Source organism: Alosa sapidissima, chromosome 1 (genome assembly GCF_018492685.1).
Source record: "Alosa sapidissima isolate fAloSap1 chromosome 1, fAloSap1.pri, whole genome shotgun sequence".
NCBI lineage: Eukaryota > Metazoa > Chordata > Actinopteri > Clupeiformes > Clupeidae > Alosa > Alosa sapidissima.
The window spans coordinates 8,012,798-8,036,542 of NC_055957.1; the positions used below are offsets into that span (position 1 = coordinate 8,012,798).

A 23,745-nucleotide genomic window follows, 5' to 3' on the forward strand; every position below is an offset into this window, starting at 1 on the left:
TTTTGGTAAAAATTAACTTCTGATTATAATTTCTGCAAGTTTCAAATGAAATAGTTATTCAGTTTTGTTCTTGGTTGTGTTTATCGTACATCAAATCCTGTGTAGCCTATGTACACAGACATAAAAGGCATGCTTTTTGTTGATTGGCAGCAAAAATAGAGTTTACATTATTACCTAGCAACTGCCGCACAACCACAGACCCAGACCCCACTTTGCACACGCGCCTGTCTAGCCTAGTTGCTCTGTAGGAGCAGAAAGGGACAGCAGCAGGGAAAGGAGTCCAAGGTGAGTGTGTGTGTGTCTGCGTCAATGAGTGCATCAGGGCAAATGTAGGTAAGAAACTATATGAAATGTTTCAACATTGTACACCACACACATCATGCACAAGGGCACCAAGGGACAGAGGGGGTACTAAAATTAGCCAATACATAGCTTTACTGCTAACTGTTATTCCCTCTTTGAGAATGTTTATGATGTCAAAATGCACCAACTCTGTGTTACATGTGTAGCAGGCAGACCTTGTTAAAGAGTGGGTGGGCCCAATCATTCAATTAGGCAAACCATGCACTACTTAAGGAGCTGTACAGCAAGACGCTCGGTAGGAAGGTGTCTTGTTTTAAATTCCTGGGTGTGTTTTTTGACACTAAACTTACGTGGAGAATTCATATCTCCAGGGTAGTAGATAAGTGTAAGACTGTTCTGAATTTAATGAGGTGTCTTGTTGGGAAAGAGTGGGGTGCTGATTTGGCCTCTTTGAAATTGATCTATATATACTTGATCAGGGCGAGGATCGACTATGGATGTTTGGTGTATGCCTCTGCGGCAGCATCTGTGCTGGCCAAGCTGGATGTAGTTCAGGCTACTGCATTGAGAACATGTACTGGAGCTGTGCGGTCCTCTCCTGTGTGCGCCTTGCAAGTGATTACTGGGGAAATGCCTCTGGGGGTGAGGAGAAGACAGCTGCAGGCCAACTATTGGGTGAATCTGATGGGTCAGCGACCCGATCATCCTGTGAGAAATGTTATTGAGCCAAGCTGGGAGAGTGTGGTGGCAGATTTGCCGAGTTTTGGGTGGACTGGAGAATCTGTGGCGCGAGAAATGAATGTTCTACATTGTTCCTTTTGCTCAACAGTAATATGGCTTGTGATTCCTGTGTGGCAGCTACCTGTTCCAGAAATTGACCTGACACTACTTGAATTTAAGGAAAATGATCCTGAAGTGGAGTTAGTGTATAGTTTTCACTGTCATATAGAAGAAAGATACCATGACTGTGTTTTAATATTCACTGATGGGTCGAAGGATCAGGAGTCAGGGGTTACTGGAGCAGCCTTTTTTGTTCCGAAAATGAAGGTTCATGGCTCAAAGAGAACGTCTGATTCATTACATGTGTTCACAGTTGAGCTATATGCCATCTTGATGGCTGTGCAGTGGGCGGATCAACTAGGAGATAGGAAGGTGTTAATATGCAGTGACTCTGTGTCTGCAGTCAAAAGCCTTGGGAAGGGAATGTCAATGGGGCGGCAGGATATTGTTTATGAGATGCTATTGGCACTCAACGTAGGCAAAAAGGGAGTGAAGGTGTCATTTTTATGCGTACCTGCACATGTGCGAATCAGATGGAATGAGAAGGTGGATGTGTTGGCCAAGGAGGCGACTCGAAAAGAAGCCATAGATGTTCCTCTGACACTGTGTAAGTCTGAAGGAAAGAGTATTGTGTGGCAGAATTCTCTTATTAAATGGCAACAGCTTTGGGATCAAGACACAAAGGGCAGACATCTCTATTCCATTATTGGTAGTGTTTCTGACTCCGTTACGGCCTGCGCTAGTGGTAAGCGTAAGGAGGATGTTATCATTGCAAGACTGAGAATAGGCCATACATGTCCGAATAGCACACTGTATTTTAGGAAAACATCAGGACGGACTGTGTTCTTGCCAGCAGAGGGAGACTATTTTGCAGGAAGTATGAATCACATAGGCAAGACTTGTTCAGGTGCCGTGTGCGGTGTGGGCTGAAGGAAGTGTCCCTAAAAAGTGTGCTTGATGTGGGCACAAGTGTAAAGGGAAAGCGCCACTTCTTTAAGTTTTTATCTGATACTGGGTTGTACGGGAGAATTTAATTTTGTAGAGCATTAGTCCAGCAGGAGGCAGCAATGCAACATTGTGGATGCCAGCTGCCGTAAAACCTAATAGAAGAAGACGCTCTGTAGGTTCCACTGGTTGTCCCTCGTCTGAGCACTGGGGTCTACCGACCGTCAGCCCTGTAGAGGGATGGATAGGCTGTCCTCATCTGTTGTCATTGGGAAAATTGGTATAGAGAAGAGTATGGGTAGCACAGCCTTTCCATCCACGTTATTCTCAGCGTAGGTTGTGCTGCTGCCTTGTCTTGTCTTAGTTTTGTTGTGTTTCTGTTTAGCTTTGCTCGCACTTAGCAACTGCCTGCATTGTACTTGTACCCTTTTGTTTTACCTTACCTTATTATCTTAGTTATCCAGTGTTTGTCTATTCCGTAGAGTCTGGGGGCAACAACTTTTAACTGTTTGTTAATTAGGCAGGCAGGGTTCTCGCTGGCGGGAGGTAGTCAGTCACCTAGTGGTGGTGCAGTAAAGATGCACATTTTGGTGTGAATTATCAGAATGTTTGCTGTGGTCTGCGGTGTTACTACAGTATCTTTCTTGATAGTAATCTTTCTTGCTGTGTGTGTGCATGTGTGTGGGCTCTAGGGCACATTATCAGTAGTCTGCCTCCCCCAGGTAAGCCCCTGCCTTGCTCATCCTGCTCCCCCAGGTGAGCCCCTGCCTTGCTCATCCTGCTCCCCCAGGTAAGCCCCAGGTAAGCCCCTGCCTTGCTCATCCTGCTCCATTGTGCCTCCCCTATGGAACCTCTGTCTGTTAGTTGTGATCATTTAAAAAAAAAAAAAAAAGTACAACAAGAAAACATAATAAATATTTTTATACTTTCCGAACCCCGACTAGTCTTTTCATGCCTTTTTGCAGCTATTCCTCTTTCCTTTTCCCTGGCTTCAGTTGAATAAACTTGGTCATGCTTTCACTGGAATTAACGTCTCTGCCTCATGTATACGAACCTGTGTGCAATGGTGCAATTATGTGTTCTCTTAACTTATTCCCTGGGTGCAAGGCCCAGGGTGGCGTAGTCTGGCTACAGTGATTGGCTCTTAGTGCTGTCCTCCGAAACCTCGCCCTGCTACACATGCAAGGATGATCATGCAGCAGCACCTAACTTGAACGTTACTTACTCTAATTAAATGGGAACGCATCTTGAGTGCGCACCAGAGAGAGAGAGATAGACTGGCACGTTCCAGGTGTCATTGTTGATATCCCCTTTTAATGAAACTTATAACTGCTTGTAACAATTAATATTATGCATAGTATTGTATAATATATGTATCAATGTGGCACAAACAAACAAGGCTACACTTTAAGGATTAGCCTTATATCTTACAAGAGCTGGTGAAAGGGTTTTATGAGAAAGCTTAGACTGAGCGACCTTAAAGTGACAATGCACCATATACTGGAAGTTCAACAGCATACAATTAGCAGCATTTCTTAATATGTAATATATATATATTTTAATATTTATAATATATATATATATATATATATATATATATGATTTTCACAAATCAAATGTGGCAACCCTAATGCCAGCCTACGAATGTAATAAAAAAATAAATCATGCATAATTTAAAAAACACAACTCAGTTTAGGCTACTTGGCTACACAATAAGGTTTCCATTATAGCACAGCGCACGTTCAATGAATAGGCCTAAATGAAAGCGGCTGCCTTGTCTCGCAATAAACATCCCAACACTCTTTCAACCACATTAAATGTAATAGTGAACCAGTACCAGTAGGCTATCAAATGCAGAAGATTTTCGGTTTGGTTTGGGATTTAATTTACTTTTGGACTGTTTGATTTTATGGCTAAATGTTGGGACTGATGGGCACTGAAATCTGGGGGGTATTTGATGGTTGACTATTATGTTTCATGCAATTGAAAAAGTGTTTATTCCGAGACAAGGCAGCCGTTCATTGAACAGGGGCTGTGTTGTAATGGAAACCTTTTTGCATAGCCAAGTAGCCTACGTTGAGTTATTGTTTAATTATGCATGATTTACTTTTTATTAAATTCGTAGGCTGGAATGCCTTGAGTCGCGGCAACAACTGTGTTTAAATAGTATAGGGCTTATGCTTCAGCATATCTCGAAGGGGGCGGCAAGTGAATGAACTTGAGAGCGAGTGTTGGAAACCCATGGTGTAGGAAAACGACTTTTCTTTCTTTACCAACAGTATTAATCCAACCAACAATATGATAAAATATTAAGAAGAAGTCTTATTTCATTGAATTAAATCGAAACAATGTCTTGCTGGTGGACTGATAGCCCACAGCAATTATTAAGCTACCCCGTCTTGTATTTGGGGACCGGCCTTTATTTGTCCAGCTATAAATAGAATCAATCCCGGGCATAATTTGACGATTTATGGTAGCCTAGTCTCCTGCTCATCCCGACATTAGCTGTTATGTTTATTAATAACAAACTCAACAAAGCCTACTAATCAACTCGTTTTCGCTAACTTATAAAATACAAGTCTTACCCAGCGTTTTTGTTGTAAGACATTTATTTCAAACATAATTTCAAAACTTCAGAGAGGCACACTCCTAAAAGGGTGAGTTTCCACCAGGACACGGGCGACTAGCACTTTTTTTCTCTCCAATTGAATAAATTCTGCATAGGCCTCATTTGAGGCCGCTTTGTCTTCCGTCTCCACACCCTCGGGCTTGTTACGGTTCCCCACAGGAAAACCGCAACATAAATTGGAGATAAACTGGGTTAAGGCTCAAAAAGGGGTATTTATTCACGTTCCCTAAAAAGGGCAAAAAGCAGGCTCGAAAACCGGCAACAATGCTCAAAAGCGTTGAAAAACTGGAGACGACGAGGTTGTAGCAACCAGCAGGAAAACCCAGAAAATGCTCTGCAGACCAGGTCCAGAATGTGCGCATCCTGGCTAATTGGATCACCTGATTAGGGATCAAACATAGAAAATGGCAGGTAACAGCCTACCACTCACAGCCAGTAGGGTGTGCCTAAAATCATGACGATAAATCACAAGGAACTTCAGGGGCAGGGGGGAGGTGCCCCAAAAACGTAATATCCCAGAGTTCATAATTCTTTTCATCCCCGTCAAACAAAAGCCGCGACCGCTATGTTCGGATGATCTTCTAGCGTTACTCATGGTGCTACTTCAGCACACTATTAAACAAATAACGCGGTGTTATCTTGACTTAGGCTCACTCTGGGCCCATAACCTGTTAACAGAGTAGACGCAACGACATGACTGACTTCCAACACACAGCAACAGCTGCGCTCACTCAAGGTGATTTATTCAACACACCAATCACAGTACAGGTACACACCCACATTAACAATCACAGGTGTCAGTATTCAATCAATGCAATCAACTCAGGATAAAGTCAAATAAAACTCAATAAACAAAACAAAACATACAAGTTGAGAGCACATAGTTAACAGAGGCGCTGCTTAACAGCACGCTCTGCATACATTAGAGTCTTTGTATAGCGCTGGTTATTGTGTGCAGGTCTGAGACGAGGTCCGCCGTTCTCCTCTTCATAAAATGGACTTTATTTCTCTGATCATCGTCATTTATATCAATGATTAATGTGAATGATGTCAGTAAAAAGCACAAAAAACAGAAAACAAACAGTTACAAAGAATAGCACACGTGGCGGGCTGGCTCACGGTACCGATCCACTTGCACGACACGACATACGCATGGGGTCGCGCTGCCTCCCCTCGTTCAGTCGTGTATGGGCGTTTAGTTTAAAATGTCAGTTAGCAGCTCATATTCAGTTCGTTTTAACGTATCTTATGTGTTTTTCCACAAATTGACCACAATTTTAGGCATGTACTTAACAATATACAACACAGTAATAGCCTAAACAAACTATGCAAGCCATTTCGAAATCTTGTTTTATTTAAACTACTCAATGCAATCTCAAATCCTCACCAGAAACACCAACAGTCAATATATTCATCCAAATCCTAGTTTTGTTTGTTTTATGGACTACTAGGTGGTCGTGGAAGAGATCGTTAAAACGTTATTTGTCTTGTAAGCGGAACCAAAGTTTCACAGGCACTGTTGTGGTAGAACAAAGGACCTACAACCTCGTGCTTTCATTGGATAGCCGCCTCGCGTTCAACGGATTCATTTACATAAAGATGGGCATCGGCCAGCTTTTTGACGTGCGACATTATTTCAAACAGCGCTGCCTTCCCAGAATGCTTTGCAGGCGCGTTAAAGTCACTTGACGTCACCCATAGGACTAGAGTGGAATGCGACACGACAAATTGAAGTGAAGTGCTATAGTGGATCTGTACCGTCAGAGTTCGCGGGTCGCGGTAACTCGGGAATGTGCGCTGAGCGAGCGTCAGCCTAATAAAGGGAGATGACGAGTGACACAGGCAGCCGAAGCTTCGAGCTGGATTCGAACCGGGGATGCCACTGGCATAATTCCTCATGTGCTCGGCAGAGCAACGACATCTCAATAGTGCTACGGAGGCGCTGCTTAACATTGTGCTCTGTAGTATACATTATAGAGTCTCGTCATGGCACTGGCTATACGGTCCGCGGCGGCTTCCTCGTAAAATTTTTATTTCTCTGACTATTGCAATTTATATCAATGATTAATATGAATGATATCAGCAAAATCCAAAAAAAACATAAAGCAAACAGTTACAAACAGTCACGCACTTGGCAGCATGACGGCTTCTACATACAGTTGCGTGCGTTGCAGTGCTGGAGACGCATTCCATTCACTTTACATGTGACTTTTCACGTCATCCGTTGCCGAACTGAATTGTGGGTCCGTTGCATCACGTTTCTCCCGTCGCTCACGTTGAGAAGTTCAGCTGTTGCTGCACCGACAGACGGCACCGGCCAATCAAGCCAATCGACGGACGGCACCAACCAATCAAATTACGGTTATACTTCAAGTCATTTGCATAGCTACCGTCGGGAACACCCACTGGCATGCGTTGACGGAACGCAACTGTGTGTAGAAGCCGTAAGAGTTTGCGTGCTCTCCTGCACTCGCGAATGCGCTGACCACCGGCAACTACAGACTGTGGCAACTGGTGACAAGGCTTTCAAATGCGGATTTTACTAAGAAAAATAGCATTACCTGTTAGGATATTACCCAGGATATTGTTACAGTTAACCTAGCTTCTGTAATCTTTCAACCAAGGTTAGGAGTCATGTTGACTAAGGGTGTGCCGCACAGACAGTCGCTTATACAGTAACACAGAATAGAAGTCACCATCACTGACTGTTAATTGGGCTACCAATCTTGCAGTCGCAATAAACAATGGATCCGAGACATTTTCCTGTTCCTATATTCTGTTTATGTAGGCTAATGTATTTGTGAATGTAGCCTGTACAGTGCAAAGAAATAAGATAAACTATGGTGCATTTCCATACTCGTAGAAATGAACATTGCGAAACACTAACTTCTCTCCTTTTATGATCTCATTCAAGAAAGATTTTCTTTGACTGATCCTTGCACTATGTGAAAATATTTTCCACTAGCCTAAAACCGTGAGTCTGAAAGCTAATTGCGTTTACGTTCTCCTTAAAGTAACAGGCACACAATTAGACTTGCACACCACAAATGTGATGATATTGAAGACAAGTGTAGACTAATAATTAAAAATCAATATGATGTATTCAAATTACCAAATATATGTTTAGCTATTAGTCATTATGCAGATCATATAATGCTAAATAATTAACAATATACAGTATATAAAGTTCATATGAATTCCAAAATATGAAATAGAAACCTATGACAACCATCACTTTCTGTGTGTGTGTGTGTGTGTGTGTGTGTGTTTGTGTGTGTGTGGAGGGTCAATCAAATTCTATGATTGCCACTGATGTGAATGATCACACAATATTTAATATTACTGATGGCGTCAAGGTGGTGGGGGCCCCCAAACCAAATCAAATTTTAAAAAAATCGCAAAGATATCGAAATCGAGATTCTTCACTTGGTATTGAAACAATAATGTTGGTAGTGATGGCAGTTTTTTGTAGGCGAACTTCAGAGGTTTATTGTATTTTTGTGATTAGATTATTCCTGTGGATTCATAACTTTGCAGACCACTTCCACAAAAAAACTATATAGCAAGCACACTACAGGAGAAGGAAAAAGCATAATAAGGCCCCTTTAAATTATTCCTTTTCAAGAAACTTGTGCAAGAAACTTAACCCATAAAGAATACAGAACATTTTTACCAAATGTAATGCCCACCAAATATGCACTTCTATGTGAATACTGAATGACAGATACCCTAATCCAATATCATTGACAATCAATTATTTAACCTAAATACATTATACAACATACTGTTTGTCTGACTTAAAACAGCTGACCATTTTGTAGAGCACATTGTGCCCATTTTAGCCTAGTAAAATTGCTTTGCAATGAGGCAATGTGTGTAATTTCCTGTCTTGAACAACGTGTCTCTTAACATCCTCTTTTTTTGCGGTTTTGTCGTCCTTCAGAAGATAAAAGGCAGTTCGGTTCTCAGTTTGTCCCTGAGCTATAACATTCTCTTTACACCCCAGATGAAAAGCATGGAGAGACTATGGGCCCAATGCTTGTGGCTGCTTCTGCTGGGTATGTGACTGCACTATTGACACTCCTGAAGCACACTCTGACGCCTGATGTGTGAGGGTGTGCATGCATACATGTGTTCATGTGGTGTGCTTAAAGTGTTGACATGAGAAAGCTTTCAACTCTATGAATTTAAATTGTAAACTGACTGACTAATTAAATTTCAAAATAAGAATATTTATTATAAGATTTAGGATTAGTTGTAGAATGTGCTACTACAGTTGTAGTATCTAAATTTGCATCAGTGTGAATCTAAACTGCATAATGTGAACTGTACTGCAACTTAGCCTGGATTCACAGATCATTGTGGTTTTTTTTCACTTGTCACCATCATGTTACATTTCCTGTTGCAGGTCTAATCCCCTGTGTCTAATGAATTATCTTTTTTTATATATTTTCTTTTCTAATAGTGCTTATCATCCTAACTATATTAGAGAATAACTACCATATAATTTGTCAATTGGTTACATACTGCACTATGTAGCGATTGAGGGGATGTTCTGTATGCAGCTCTAGTGTGTGCATTGGTTATGATAGCAGATCATTCATAGACATTGTTATTGGTATAGGTAAACAATATTCACAGTTTGCCCTTAAGGTGCAGTCTTTGATGATATTCATTGCATTATTAAATTGGAAAAGAACTAAGAAACATCAGTTACTAACAACCTACTGTATATACAGCAGCATACATTATTTTGTATTAATGGCCATTAATTACCAGTACTGGTGACAGGGGTGCTGCTAGAGGTGGGGTGGGGTGGGGTGGGGGTGGGGGTGGGTGGGGGGGTAAGGATCATTCTAAGAGCCCAGTACTGACAAGGGGGGTCCAGATTTATTGTCCGTCATAGGGCCCAAATTATCTAGCAGTGCCCCTGACGGGTGACTTGCAGTATAATATACTAAAAGCAATGTTTCCTGCTTATGCCACTCCTATGCATGACAGGTGTGCTGGTCAACATAGAATGTGAAACCCTTTCACTGGGCAATTCGACTGCAGACAGTGTTAACAACACCTTCAACAGCACCACCAGTGCGTCTGGTGCAGTGCCTGGGATCACCACAACCCCACTGCCGTCAGGAAACCATACAGAAAACAGCAGCACTCTCACTAGCTCTGTGACTAGCGTGCCAGCCACCACACCTCCGAGCAACACCACCACTGACACTGATCGGGGCAATACCACCAGAGAGGTTGACAAGACAGCTACACCCACAAGAGGTCAGTCCCTAGAGACAGATCTGAAGCACTGATACTGTACAATATCACATAACATGCAGTACAATGTAAAGTGTGTACGGGTCATTGACAAATAACGTGTTTTCAAAATAATCTTTAAAGAATGAACAGAATGCATGTTTTTGAAGTTGGAAGACTGGAAGACAAGTCTTAATGGCTGTGCAACATTTACAGGGGATTTAATTAATTTCTAGACTGTATTTGCAATTTCACCACCCAGAAAATGTCAGGTGGCGCAACCAAAAGTTTCTAAAAAAAACACACTTGTTTATTTTTTATTTTTTTGGTAAGTACGAGTGCTTAACACATTATTTTGTAGTTGACCTTGGTATTAAAAGTAACTTATGAATACTTTATTGTAAAGGGTAGGTATTTTGGTTTTCCCACTTTACATTTAAAATGTGAATAAATACTTTACAAATTTAAAAAGTATATTGTTTAATAGAAAAATTAGGTACAACACATTTTTCAACCATTTCTTCACTTTAATCCACTATTTCTTTGTGTAAATTAATATTTTACCAGGTTGCACCACCTGACGATCCGGTTGCGCCACCTGACTTTTACTACTAATTTCAAATTATACAGGCATCTTCTTGGTCACCTATATAACCTTTTGGGTTTGCTAGCAAGTGCATCCATTAAATGTTCCAATACAATAAAAGTTTTCTATTAAAGTTTAACGTCATCAGGGTGATGAAACAGAGTGTGCATTAACTGGGACAAGGTGACCGCTCAGGCCTTCTGTTCCTCTCAGTTTATATGAATAAAGGAAGATTTTTCCATCATAATTTGTCAGCTTGTTCTGTCAAAAAAATTGTGAGAAAATCAGATCATGAATTTAAAATTGTGAATCGTATACCGAATCATGAGTTCAGTGTATCGGTACATCCCTACAAATTTCATACTAATAGTTTCTATTAATATGTGATTTAAAATAATGTATGTAGTTGGTTTAATTTGTGTTTTTCTTGTATCCCAATTTAAGTGACCAAGGACACTCACTCAGCGACCACAAGAGCAGGTACAGCACTTTGTAGTCATAGTTGTACTGTATGCACCACAGACACTTTGAAGTAGAGGAATCTATCACTGTAACAACATGCCTGGTAGCCAGTACTCAACACCAGAGTAATATGATATCATACAACTTATTTACTTTGCAGTGGCAACTGCGAGCCAGCCATATCAAGAAGGTAACAAAGCAGGTAAATGATTCAAAGCAGTAAATCATGTGACACCCAAACACTGATACCACCAGTAGGCTGCTTTTCCTAAGCATTAGCTAAACATGTTCATTTATGTATGCTAATGCCAGTAGCCATGAAGTATGTACACATCAAATGCATCATGACGTGCAACTCTAACCCTGACACTACCCTAAAGTAAAGGGTTAACACAACAAGTGAGAGATGTGTCAATTGTTTTATTGCATAGTACAATTTAAAACTGATTAACTAAGAGGATTTCCCCCATAGGATATATAATTTTGATAATCATCATTATAGCTGCAATCCTCCTTGTGGTATATTGTTGCTTCAAACAGAACAAAAAAAGGGTAAGGTCCAATACTTTTTGTTTAGAATATACAGAATGAATACAAATGAATAACTCCTTAACCTCCAGAAAATCTCAGAGAGCATTTAACAGAATGTTACCGGTGCATACCTGACTGTAGCTCAATGGTATTATTCTTTCTGGAACTTTTAACTGTATGATTGTCCAGCCGCAGTGACTGTTATTGTGCTGATGTTGTGTCTTTGACCATCAGAGATACTCTATTGACCTGCGCAATAAGCATGAGGACGCTGTGATCCCGCTCAGCACAGTGGAGGCTGATGCAGTGTTTGATACTACGCCTGAGAAAGGTGCTCGTTGTGTCAGTCTATATGAAATGGTTAACTTCAGTCATTTGTGTGATGTATATTTTTTTGCATGACATCTCTTATGTATGGCCTGTGTCACTCCTGTTTAACTATTTAACACTGCATTTGTGGTACCTGTAAATTCTTCAGCCATCATTATGCCATTAAGATAGATCACTTCAGCTAGTACATCTACATTCTACATTTCATTTCTAAGCATAATTGAAGAGGCTTTTGTTTTTGGCTTCATGGGACTTTTGCCATCCTGTAATGAATTGATGTGTTTCTCTGCATTTACCTGTAGAGATGGGGACCTTCACTGCCCAAGAAGCAGGTGCGGCCTCTCCAGAAGCTGCGGGCTTGGCTCCTGAGCCTACAGGGGAACCAGAACCTGCGAAGGGTAGGACTCTCTCCAGCACTCTCCAGCACCTTTTTAAGGAACAACTCCAAATGACTAAAAAAAAGCATTTATGTGTTTTCCACCATGTCCATTTCAGTATCCTAAGAAGTTCTCCGATTTGTTGTGTACGTGTACAGTGTTGCATCACTACGTGTCATCCTATCATAAATGCAATAAATGGATTTAAAAAATAGGGAAGAAATACATGAATACATGAACATTGTCATGTATTCTTATCAAAAATATTCCATATTTTTCATATTTCATCTCATAAACTCTTGCAGGAAGTTGTGATATTATGTAGATTTGGACAGATACTTGGTCCTCTACCATACATGGTGCACACAGCTCAACAGCCAAGATGGAAGCAGATTAAAAAAAAAATGTATCTTCTAATTTCCTTCCATTTTTCATGGGAATAGTTGATGCGTACTTCCTGTCAATACTGTCATACTTTATCTGTCAATCGCAATGCATGTTTCATCAGTTGCGGTGTAAAAGGAAACTATCACTCTCAAAATAGACTGGATGTATGAGGCTTTAAAAAAAAACACCAGCTTCACACTAGTACACTCAGCAGCACAACACAGCTCAAGAGCTGAACACGGGCCCCTGTGCATGCAGTACAGTTGATGACCACTGGATGGCCTCAGCGTCAGGGAGGAGGCAGGACAGGCGCTATGAGTCCCAATATAATATTAAGCTTGTTAAGTCAAATTCGTGAAGAAAGTGTTGCCAAAGCATACAGTATCTAGAACTCAAACTTAACATCATAGACTAAGTCTATTATACAGTGTGAAGACATTTGTGTCATTTGAAGACATTGTGTCCATACCATTTGTATATGCCCATCACAACACTTCCTGAGGCTGAGGCAGGGTCACCAGGAGAGCCTTTCCTCTTCCCTGCTATTACATACATGCATCAGCCATGTCTAAACACCAGTGCCTGCTAGCTAACTATACATTAGCACTAATTAGAGATCCCAGGCATCTGTGGCGTTCCCATCTATGTAATGAGTGTGGAGTGGGGTGTAGACTCATGTGCACGCTGCACAGACTCATGTGCACGCTGCTGTGCTGGTGTGTTCAAACACATAGCTCAGACACAGCAGAGGCCGAGGGGGTCAGTGCGTCTGGAGGGGCCCCCTTGCTCTCCTCACCTCCTCTGCTCGTAACATGTCTGTGGCCACCCTAAGGCCATGGGGAAAGCACAGGTTTCCCACAAGCTCCAGGTGTGTCAGGCCCATAACCACTAATCTCACTTGTCTGCCTCTGGGAGTGTGTGAATGTGAGAAAGGGGCCATGAAAGAGAAAGCAGTTAACTTTTACTCGGCCAAAACTAGATTGTGGGAGGAATGCAGCTGTCGGAAATCTTCTGGGGTTTAATCATGCGACTAATGACAACACCTACCAGTAAAAGCAGAACAAGACTGACACAACTAGAAGACAGTGGTACCACACTATGCTTCTAAACAATATGTTTAAATTTTTGGGTCGGTAGTTAGTTAAATGTGTAGTTAAATGGCCATCATGGTTTTTTTTTCTCTCCAGGGGAGCCTGTGGCAGGAGAGGAGAAGGTCACTGAGGCCAAAGTCTCCGGCTCCCAGGAGCCACTGACCGTTGATCAGAAGCCTGAGAAGATGGAGGTGGTGGATCTTACTGACGGAGAGCCCACCGTCTCCACCAAAACCTCTGTAGAGTCTCTGGAGGACCAGCTCAATGACAACAACAGCAACAACTACTGCACTAGAGCTAATGGTCAGTGCCGTTTACCCCCTAATGTCTTCAGATTATTCTTAAAGTAATAGTAAAGTAGTATGGTGGATTTTTTAGTAGCCTAAATCCTCAGCAAATACTTTCTGTCCTCTGCGTGCGCATACTGTATTCATTAGAAACATGGTCATGGACCAGGGGAACATGGACTACAGCCACTTATGTATCTGTGTTGTAAAACAGTTAGAGTCCAGCTCCCGTGGCTCTGTTGCGTGGCGTTAACTCTGTACCGGTCATGGGTTGATGCCAAAGGAAAACTCTCATACTTGTATAATTCATGCCTTTCTGGTGTTTTAGTCTGAGCTAAATGAATACCTCGTGTGTAACTGAAATCTGCTACAGAACTAGTCCACACTTGTATTCAGTACAATATAAATGTGGTATACTCTGTCTACTTCTCTTTGCCAATCTCCTTTTCTCTTTCCAACCCTCTTGCTGTGCTGTAGGGAGAGGTTTTAAGGGCAGTGTTTATGAGATCCTTCAGAGCGACCCATTTTAGGAAACGCTGGCCTCCCGATCCTGACCACAGTAAGTCTAAACGTCCCCTTCCCCAACCACTTCACCATCCTCACAGCCCAGCAGATCTCCTGAGGTCATCAAGGTGCCAAGTTACGTCTCCTCACTTATGTTTGTATAAATAGGTGGCCATAACAGCACATCCTCTGATATTACTGCATATTAACATGTGGTCAGACAGTATACATGGCACTTGGCCACATCAGTCTCCCTGCAGGAGATTCAACATTATCTCCTATCCCACACAGTAGCTATGGATTTTCACTGAAGCATAGTTTTGTGGTGTGAAAATAGAACTGCAAGGTCAGACTACTAAACTCATCTTTTATTTACCACCAGAAAAGAAAGAGGGATGGGGAAATGAGTTATTTTATGGTAAAGGAGTGGAAAATAAGCTAGTGCACATCGAGGAAAAAGAGGGAAAATAAAATAGAATCATTTCCTCTTGTCACCACTCATAGAGCTTTCAAGACTGGGGCCTCTCCTCCTGTCATCAGGCACTTGAGGGAGGTACCTCGTCTTGGGGTCCTCTCATTCACTGTTGCCTGCCCAGTACCTTCGGCTCACACCTGGGAGCCTTTGAGCAGTGCGGATGGGCCCCTGACCCCCCGCATGAGGAATTCTGGATGCCCCTAGGGGCCGCTGAAAAGCTCTGATCCACAGCTATGCGTTAGCTGACAAATGTCTGTGTGTACAAATAGAGCGCAATTAAAAAGATGCTAGCAGGACAGTAGAAGTGGACACAGCGATGAGACATGTCCCCCATGAGAGACTGCTTGGCTCTTCTCTCATCTAAGCATGCGCATGTGTCAGATCTCAGCTCTCTCTGAGCTGTGTGAGAAAAGGTGTTCCATCTTTAGCACCAGACACCCTAACACCCCAGGCACAGGTGCACATTTCACTCAGAAAGATCCTCAAAAAGACAAATCTGTCATTTAAATAGTTCTGTCTGTGGTACCACCCCTCTGTACCCCCCCGCAGGGATGACCTATGGCTTCTGCTTGCATACTTTCCTTTCACAGTGCTGGCAGAATGTGGAGCAGACAGAAAGCAGCATAAAACGTCTCATAGTAGAGGCTTCGGTGTTCCTCCTCTGTATAACTTTTCTCAGAGTGCTTCGGTAGTTATACTATAGTTATTGATGCCCTTATATACATTAACCTGAGTAGCAGGGAAGCTCTGATTATGTTTGTGTTCACATCGCAATGATCTACACTTTGGCTCATTTTAGGGTTGACTTACTCCATATACCACAGACCTTAGTGTTTGGTTTAAAGTAAATCAGAAATGCTATAGTGTAGGGTGGTTAAAAGTAAATCAGAAATGCTATAGTGTAGGGTGGGCTGCATGAAATGCTGTACACAAAGTAATTGTCCCTACAATCGATTGATGTAAGTCACTTTGGACAAAAGTGCTAGCTAAACACATAAATAAATAAACAGACCTTAGATTCATTTTCAGTAATGTGGTTGAATTCATAACTTGATATCAGAAAATATTACAGTACACTTTGTATGTAAATACATGCTTTCTAATGTCATATTTACTTATGAAATACTGTGTACCATTCTCTTACATTACATTACATTTTTTAAATGGCTTATATGACCTAGACTCTGTTGTTAAAATGTGGATATATTATTTACAGAGAAGAGCATGGTGTCATTTTTATACCCTGAAGTGAAACTGGATAGTCATTACTGAGCACTATTAATACTACTTTAAAAAAAAAAAAATGCAACAGTGTTTTCAGATATGGATGTGGTTTTCTGTTAAACAATGCGGTCTTTATGTAATTCACTCGCATGCAAGTGTTTTGTCTTGCAATGTCCAGAAATGAACAATGGACCTGAGAAAGAGTAAAGGCTGAGGGAATGAACCAGAGATGAGTAGAGAGATACGATGTCAGGAGGGCAGGTTGGGGAAGGAACAGAGAGTGCATCTGGTTGTGCAGTTGCTTTAGTGCTGAGCTGGAGGAATGAACTTGAGAGTGCCACCCCTCCCCTTCCTCTTTGTCAGTGCACAGGCTAGGGAGACAGTAGTGCGGCCCATCAAACAAACCCCAATCAGCCCAGGGCTGTACCGCCATTACATACCGTGTCATTTTTCTAATGAGCACTGTCCACTTGTCATGTCCACCAGTAAGTGGAAAACCATTTCCACCTCTGTCCCCCAGCCCTTTGAGTTAGTGGGAAGAGGAAGGTATGACCATGGATGACAGTGTCATAAATACATAGGGAGTAATAACAGACATCCACGCTCAGTCCAGCATACCTGCCACTGAGAGCCCTCCCGGGGGGGAGCAGAGCTAATAATTAAACAGACCTATATCAACGGTCTAACCCAGAGCAGGAGACCTCAGGGTTGCTGATGGAACAACATGTCTGCCCTTACACATAGAGATGCTTTGTGCACATGAAAGGCTTTATCTTTTTAACAGCATAGCCAGCCATACTCTTACACCTAAAAATTGGACTAGAGTGTCCATGGCTATTTGACATGTTTGGTAGGTCCTGGAAAATGTAAAACAACACTTATGCAACATCCTCTTTTGACATCTGCCACATCACTTCAGATGAAACCATAAGAGAAGTAATTTTAATCTATGACATCCCCCTCCCCCCACACACACACCAAAAAAAAGCACAGAAAAAAGTATTGAGACATGAAAGCAGTAGGCGTGTTGTTAATGACAGTGAGTTTGAATGAGCTTCCTGAGTGCTGAGTTTGATGTGGTGACATGTGTGGTGGTCATTTCACCTGGGCCCTGGAGGGAGGGTCTGCTCAGAAGCCTGGCTGACACATGCACAGCTGAACCAGCTGCTAGCAGCCTTGCAGAGGCCTGTCTACCTGCCACACATGACCACAGAGAGAAGTGGCCAGCTGCATTCACAGTGCTTAGCTGGGTTAACAAAACTGGGACTCTTTTGATGTCATGATGTGGTGGTGTTTGCCATTTTAATACAGTAATTGCTGGTTAAGTGAATTTAGTTCATCTGATTTCTCAGGAACTTAGTTGCATCATGAACAGGAAATGTGTTATGAAATCTCTTTCTTAACTTACATATTTTAGCTTAGAGCTATAGTACAATTCCATTTACAACATCATGATTTTCACACCCTGTGTTACAGTAAAGAGTCCAGTAGTCTCCTGATGTAAAACAAAACCACACAATGAGTGTAAAGCGATTTTGTCATGTGAGGTAGGAGCGTGAGTGTATCTGTTTTTGGCCATCTTAATATAATAACTAAGATGATGAGTACTCCTAATCAGAAGACATGCCATTTGTTGGGAAGTTACAAGTATGTTCACACAACCTGTCAACAGCTTTTCAGAAAGGTGACATTTTATATGCAGAGGAACATCCATCACTGGCTACATTCATTTGCCTCATAAACCTTCTGTGCGTTTTGGTTTGGTTCTCTGTTTTAGAGGCTGTGTATGTATAGCATGAGGATGATACTTGATAGGTGCCCTGCAGAGAGCCATTGGTTTATAGTCAACCTGTGAGTTGGAAGGCAGAAAGAATGCCCTTTTCCTCTAAAGATCTCCATCCATGCACTTCTCTACCTCTCTCTCTCTCTCTCTCTCTCTCTCTCTCTCTCTCTCACTCTCTCTCCTAGCTGTCCATCCATTTAGCTTTCCTTTTATACCTCAGCCTTTCCTGGGCATCCTTTGCTCCAAGTGCACATTTAGAGCAGCTAAATCTGTATGAACAAGTGGCAAGTTTACGCACAGGTCATGTACAGTGGCAGTTATTCCTGCACTGTAGATAAACATTGTGCTGACCTTCCTGTATTTTAGTGTGTGTGTGTGTGTTGTCAATTGTGTGTGTGTGTGCCACCTCACGTCCTCTGTGACCTGCTCACAACCTATGGCTTTTGTGTGCTGCTTTTCACTTTGTTTTCCGAAGAATGATTCAGTATTCTCTGTATGGCTGGCCACAGTAAGGGCGGTGGTGTGGTTTATTTAGTTTACAGCTTCTTGGCACATAACCAATAGGTTCAACTGTTTAAAAAGACTTCCTGTTACAGAAACAGTAACTAGCCATTCCATTCATGCCTCTTGTAATGAATAAAACATTTGATCGACATCTTTCACTAATACAGATAAGATCTTAATGATAGTCCAAGTCCAAGGATGGTATGCTTCCTTGTTTGTACAATATGAAAGAAAATGTTGACATGAAACAGACACGTTTCTTGGGTGTTATTATGGGAAGAGCCTAATTGGTCTGAGAACTGATGGCGTGGTCTTAATTTTTACACCTTAAAAGCGCTCTAAGTGATGTTGGATACTGTCACTTCTGTTGACGTTCAAACAAACAAATCAGAGAGCTAGCTCGCTACTCCCTCCCCCTCCCTCCCATGCAATTCAAACTCTCCTAAACAGGCATTTTGTCTGTGATTGGCTGGGACAGTTTGTTATGTTTTTATGGGTCCAGGCTGGACCAGGATGTTTTTGTTGCCATTGTTGGACCCTGGGCTGTCCACAGAGACCGAGTTTTTTTTTAATTGATTCAGGGTACAGGTAGCTAGCGGATGGTGAGGTTATGATTGCTGTATGTGACAATAAATGTTTAGCTTAGAAACCACGTGACATCACTTAGAGCGCCACCATTTGGGGAAACACGCTCATTTTCCACCTCCCCACATCATTCAGCTTACAACATGTAAAAATTAAGCAAACTGATAGATCATCTGGGGGATATTTATATGTACAACACAATAACATGTCATTGCTACTAAGGTTTTACATGCCTGTGATGTCCAGAAACTAACTAACAGGGTGAATTCTGCCCGTGAACAAGCACACTATTCTAATCTAATACTGAGAGCCATTAAGCAGCAGTACTCTTTCACTCTTGCTGCTCCAATTGTGAATTCTTGTGGTGGTCTTGGGTCCGGTGAGTTGCTCTGATCTGGCGCCCGCTGACAGACGGACACGTTCACCTGCTGCTATCAGTCCACAGCATCAGTGCTGCATTCCTGAGACCCACACAGTGGCGGGCGACTCCCCTCATCCTCATCCAGGCCACCTCACCTCCCCATCTGCACGGGAGGAAGAACACTCACAAACTCAGAGTGTGTGTGTGTGTGTGTGTGTGTGTGTGTGTGTGTGCGTGTGTGTGTCTGTGTGTGTGTGTGTGTGTGTGTGTGTGTGTGTGTGTGTGTGTGTGTGTGTATTTATGGTTGGACATTTCTATCATATCAGCCCAGCTGAGATAAAGCCCATGACAGCTCTAGGATACAGAGTTAAGTGTCTGTTCTAAAGGAGAAAATGGCTACAGAGTGAAGTGTCTGTTCTAAAGGAGGAAATAGATACAGGTCCTGAGGTGCTCCACCAGTAAGTTTACTGCAGAGAAATGTGGTGGAAACACATAGTTCTGTTTTAAACTTGGTCCTGTTGAGCCGGCATAAGTACAAATGTCTAGTCTAAATGAGCTTTGCGTCTCAAACACAAAGTAGATGGGTTTAATATGTGTGAGTGTTGGAGGTCCATCACCTTCTGATCTAGGGGTCGTCATATGTTGAATTCCAATTAAGCACAAGCGTTTAATATTTGCTCCACAGAAGGTCATCCACTGAAACATTTTGAAGCGTTTATCTATAAAATATATATAGATACTGTAGATTCTCATTACAATATTAAATATTCCTGTGTAGGCCTACTTATATTTTTTTCAGAGATTAAGTCTTAGTTGGCATTTGGTTGCTCATATCTTAAAGAGAGACTGAGACTCTTAGTAAAGCATCTTCTGTGTCAACTTTAGCTGTTTAAACCATCATGGTTTAGCATAAATCAGGCATTTCTAGGGGTAATACAGGTTTTCTTTTGCTCGAACAGATGTCATTTGCCCTAGGGTGAAAAGTCATGTCAAAGGGCATGTGCACAGCAAGCAGAGGACAGAGAGAGAGAGAGATAGAGAGAGAGTGGTGAGGGAGAGAGTGGTGAGGGAGAGAGAGAGAGAGAGAGAGAGAGGGAGAGAGAGAGAGAGAGAGCGAGAGTGGTGAGGGAGAGAGAGAGAGAGAGAGAGAGAGAGAGAGAGAGAGAGAGAGAGAGAGAGAGTGGTGAGGGGAACTATGGTAGAGGAGTTGTGCACCGGAACTGCTCTGAATCCTGTGATGTAAAGTCTTAACTGTCATGTGATAAATCCACTTGTGTACAGTGTTGTCTCTGTTTCCAAGGGAACATTATATTCTATTGCATTTTCATATCAAATGTCTTGTTTTACAGATAGCTGAACTGTTCACCCTGATGAAAAGGATGTTGGAAATGGACCTCCACCAATTCAGTTCAAATGTAGCCTACTACACTCTCTCCAACTCTTTATTGTTGTTTTACTAGTTTCATATGCAAATGCAATTCATTATGATTTAATGTTATTGAATTTACATTATAGTATTGGTCTATGCTTCAGTATAATGTGGTAATATGTTTCCAGGTATGCTTGTTTTAACTTCTAGTGTCATTAGTAATCCATGGCAGGTGAGGTGTCTGGCTATCATCCATCACTGTCATATTCCAGATGAATTTCTTTTGATGTTGATAAGGTTTTAGATTCTTGCCATTCCTATGTAACTTTGCACATTCCTCTGTCATTTAGAAAAAATAAATAAATGTTTCCCATATTTTGTCCCTTAATTATTGCTGTAACTATTCCAACAATTTACAACCCCCATCATTGACCCCAGCATTGATAAATGGATACGAATGGTTAAAATGGTCCAGGGATCCTACTGCTTTGGATGTCACAGATGAAAAGGAGCTACTGAATTCTATAGGCAACTTGCTGTTCACCTCTGGGCTAGACTACTGCACATTTCAGTGAAGCTCTTCGGGCTATCATCACAGTGTGGATTGTCTTTTGGTAAACATATAATCCCTGCTCTTGGCTCAGGGCCTCTGCTATCCACACGGCCCCTGCAGCTCCAGGTGCACATGAATACAATACATTCCGAACTCCGTGGCATTAGACAGCATCATGGCGGCTAGTTCAACAGAAATGTTGTAGTAATGACATTTTGTAATGAAATTCATGCTGGAGCATGCATTCATTTTATTATACATATAATAATAAAAATATGTGTACTATATAATCAGTTTTGCATGTTAAAAGGTTGCTACATTGAGTTGCTAAATTAAGCTTGTTTCTATGGAAATTCAGCTAGTTAGGGACAGATAGGAGAGCGACCAAACCCCTGAGCTTAGAGCAGTAAGCAGGTCTTATCTGCTAATAAACTGTCCAAATGCCACACCGTTGCAGCTCGGGCGGGATGTGGAATGAGGGCGCAACCACAGTCATGGGGGCTCCATGCCAGCGGGGAAAACCAGCCTGCATACCCGCTGTGCTCCTGTGTCAGAGGGGAGGGGATCTGGACTCTGGCTATTTATACAGGGCGAGTATTTAGGGGAGCGCGTGCTTGAGATGCTGCGATGTGCGAAAGCAAAGAGAAAGGGGCACTCTCCTTCTGGGGGAGCTATTTCTGAAGCAGAGCTAGCAGCCCCACGCAGCGCAGTGCAACACAGTCCTGTTTTCTTTTTTAGATGAAGGGATGATGCCAGAATGGCTACTATGGCCTTTAAGGACTTCTCTAAACATGGGAAGAATGATCTCATGTGACATGGCCTGGACAATGACAGCATGGTTATTGAAAATGTGTGTATTAATATAAAGACAGGCATAAACTATTAGGCCACGGAACACTACCGGACACACGTAGGGATGTTCCGTCATGCCACTAGAGATTTGGTGGGGCCAACGTTGCTACTCGTCTGTTCCGTCATGCCACTAGAGATTTGGTGGGGCCAACGTTGCTACTCATCTGATTTCCTCTTTGAACAGCTGCAAATTATTTAAGGACTCCTTTCTCATGCTACACAGTCACACAAAGGCTCATGCACACACACACACACACACACACACACACACACACACACACACACACAATAACACAAAGGTAAAAAAGCCCTTGGCTCTCCATAGTTAGCCAAATGGGCTTGATGTCCATTATTCAAGCTTTCAGTTGTCATGCTTGATCAGTCCTAAGCTTCCCACAGAAACCCAGTCATAATCTCAGAATATCCATGGTGATTACTCTCTCCTCTCCTTACGTATTATCCTCATGTATCAAAGGCTACTAATCCCATCCATCGCTCATTTTTTTCCAACAGTAGGCTACCCATATAATGTCGCAGGGACTTCACACAACTTCTTGCCAGACATTGTCATTTTGCAGATGACCTGACAAATGTTATTATGTTGACTTTCTCACTTCCAGCAGCACTTGTGATGCGTCTGACATGCAGTACATCAGAAAGGCAGTGGCAGGGGAAAGCACATCTGTTAGCCCCAGATGAGAGCTGCTGTCACACTCCTGTAAAGTCCAGGAGGATGATGATCTGAGAAGATGATGCATAGTTGTGCACAGCTGCACCTCGGCAGTACATCAATGCATTGGTGTGTTCACCCGTGTGTGTGTTTGCTCAGAGGTTAGGAGATGTGCGGTGATGATAAGGCCTAGTGACACTCCTGAGCTGTAGGCATGACAGGCATTCATGTGCAACTTCTGTTTCATTCAGAGAAGAGAAACAGCAAGACAACCAATGCTGAATGACCCTCAGTAGAATTCAGCATAGCAGAGTTTATTAGCATGTACAAAGGTGAATATGCTTTCATAAGCAAAACACAGCAAACATGCCACAGTAACATTTTTACATTTCATTGTAAAAATTCCAGTGCTAAAAAGTTTGCTGCATACTTGTCTTTGTGAAGTGCTGCAAAGCCAATCACCTGTCAGCCGCTGCTGCCATGTCTCTTCACCACCTTATCGGGCAGCAGGCTCAGTCCTCCATTCATCACTGCTGATTAAAGGTCTCTGTCATCGTGTCTGCTCCAGCACAGGGCACGAGCGAGAGAAACACCGGACTCTTCCCAGGACGATCCCCCCCCCCCCCCCCGTCTCTCCCTTCACACCTGAAATTGCACTATGAATTACTCACTGACCATTTTAATGGGAATGCAGTGATAACACTTAAAAATGATGCCCTCACAATATTTCATAAATGAAAAGAAAAAAAGTTTACATGCTAATAGTGGAATGTTGCATCATTAAAGGAATTATCCGGAGTAAAATGCACTTTAGATCATTTTACGGATGATTGGGAGTACACACGTTGAGTTGACATCAAAATCATGTCATTCGGATGTGTTTTGAGAAAGTTTGATTTTACCG

At 42.2% G+C, this 23,745-nt stretch overlaps 1 protein-coding gene across 6 annotated transcripts in view; it reads left to right on the forward strand.

Moving 5' to 3' along the window:
- The window catches only part of si:dkey-27h10.2, a 36,603-nt gene extending 15,462 nt beyond the window's left edge, over positions 1 to 21,141 (forward strand). For 3 of the 6 annotated variants that reach the window (XM_042082442.1, XM_042082355.1, XM_042082667.1), the window contains 10 exons: positions 8,601 to 8,715; positions 9,659 to 9,934; positions 10,941 to 10,976; positions 11,119 to 11,160; positions 11,431 to 11,510; positions 11,724 to 11,820; positions 12,122 to 12,217; positions 13,771 to 13,977; positions 14,439 to 14,520; positions 20,747 to 21,141. In XM_042082442.1, the coding sequence (XP_041938376.1) occupies positions 8,601 to 8,715; positions 9,659 to 9,934; positions 10,941 to 10,976; positions 11,119 to 11,160; positions 11,431 to 11,510; positions 11,724 to 11,820; positions 12,122 to 12,217; positions 13,771 to 13,977; positions 14,439 to 14,491 (1,002 nt within the window). In that variant the 3' untranslated portion in view covers positions 14,492 to 14,520; positions 20,747 to 21,141. The remainder of the gene's footprint in view (positions 1 to 8,600; positions 8,716 to 9,658; positions 9,935 to 10,940; positions 10,977 to 11,118; positions 11,161 to 11,430; positions 11,511 to 11,723; positions 11,821 to 12,121; positions 12,218 to 13,770; positions 13,978 to 14,438; positions 14,521 to 20,746) is intronic. The other 3 variants (XM_042082579.1, XM_042082507.1, XM_042082755.1) reach the window with 1 other exon arrangement.
- The last annotated feature ends 2,604 nt before the right edge of the window (positions 21,142 to 23,745 follow it).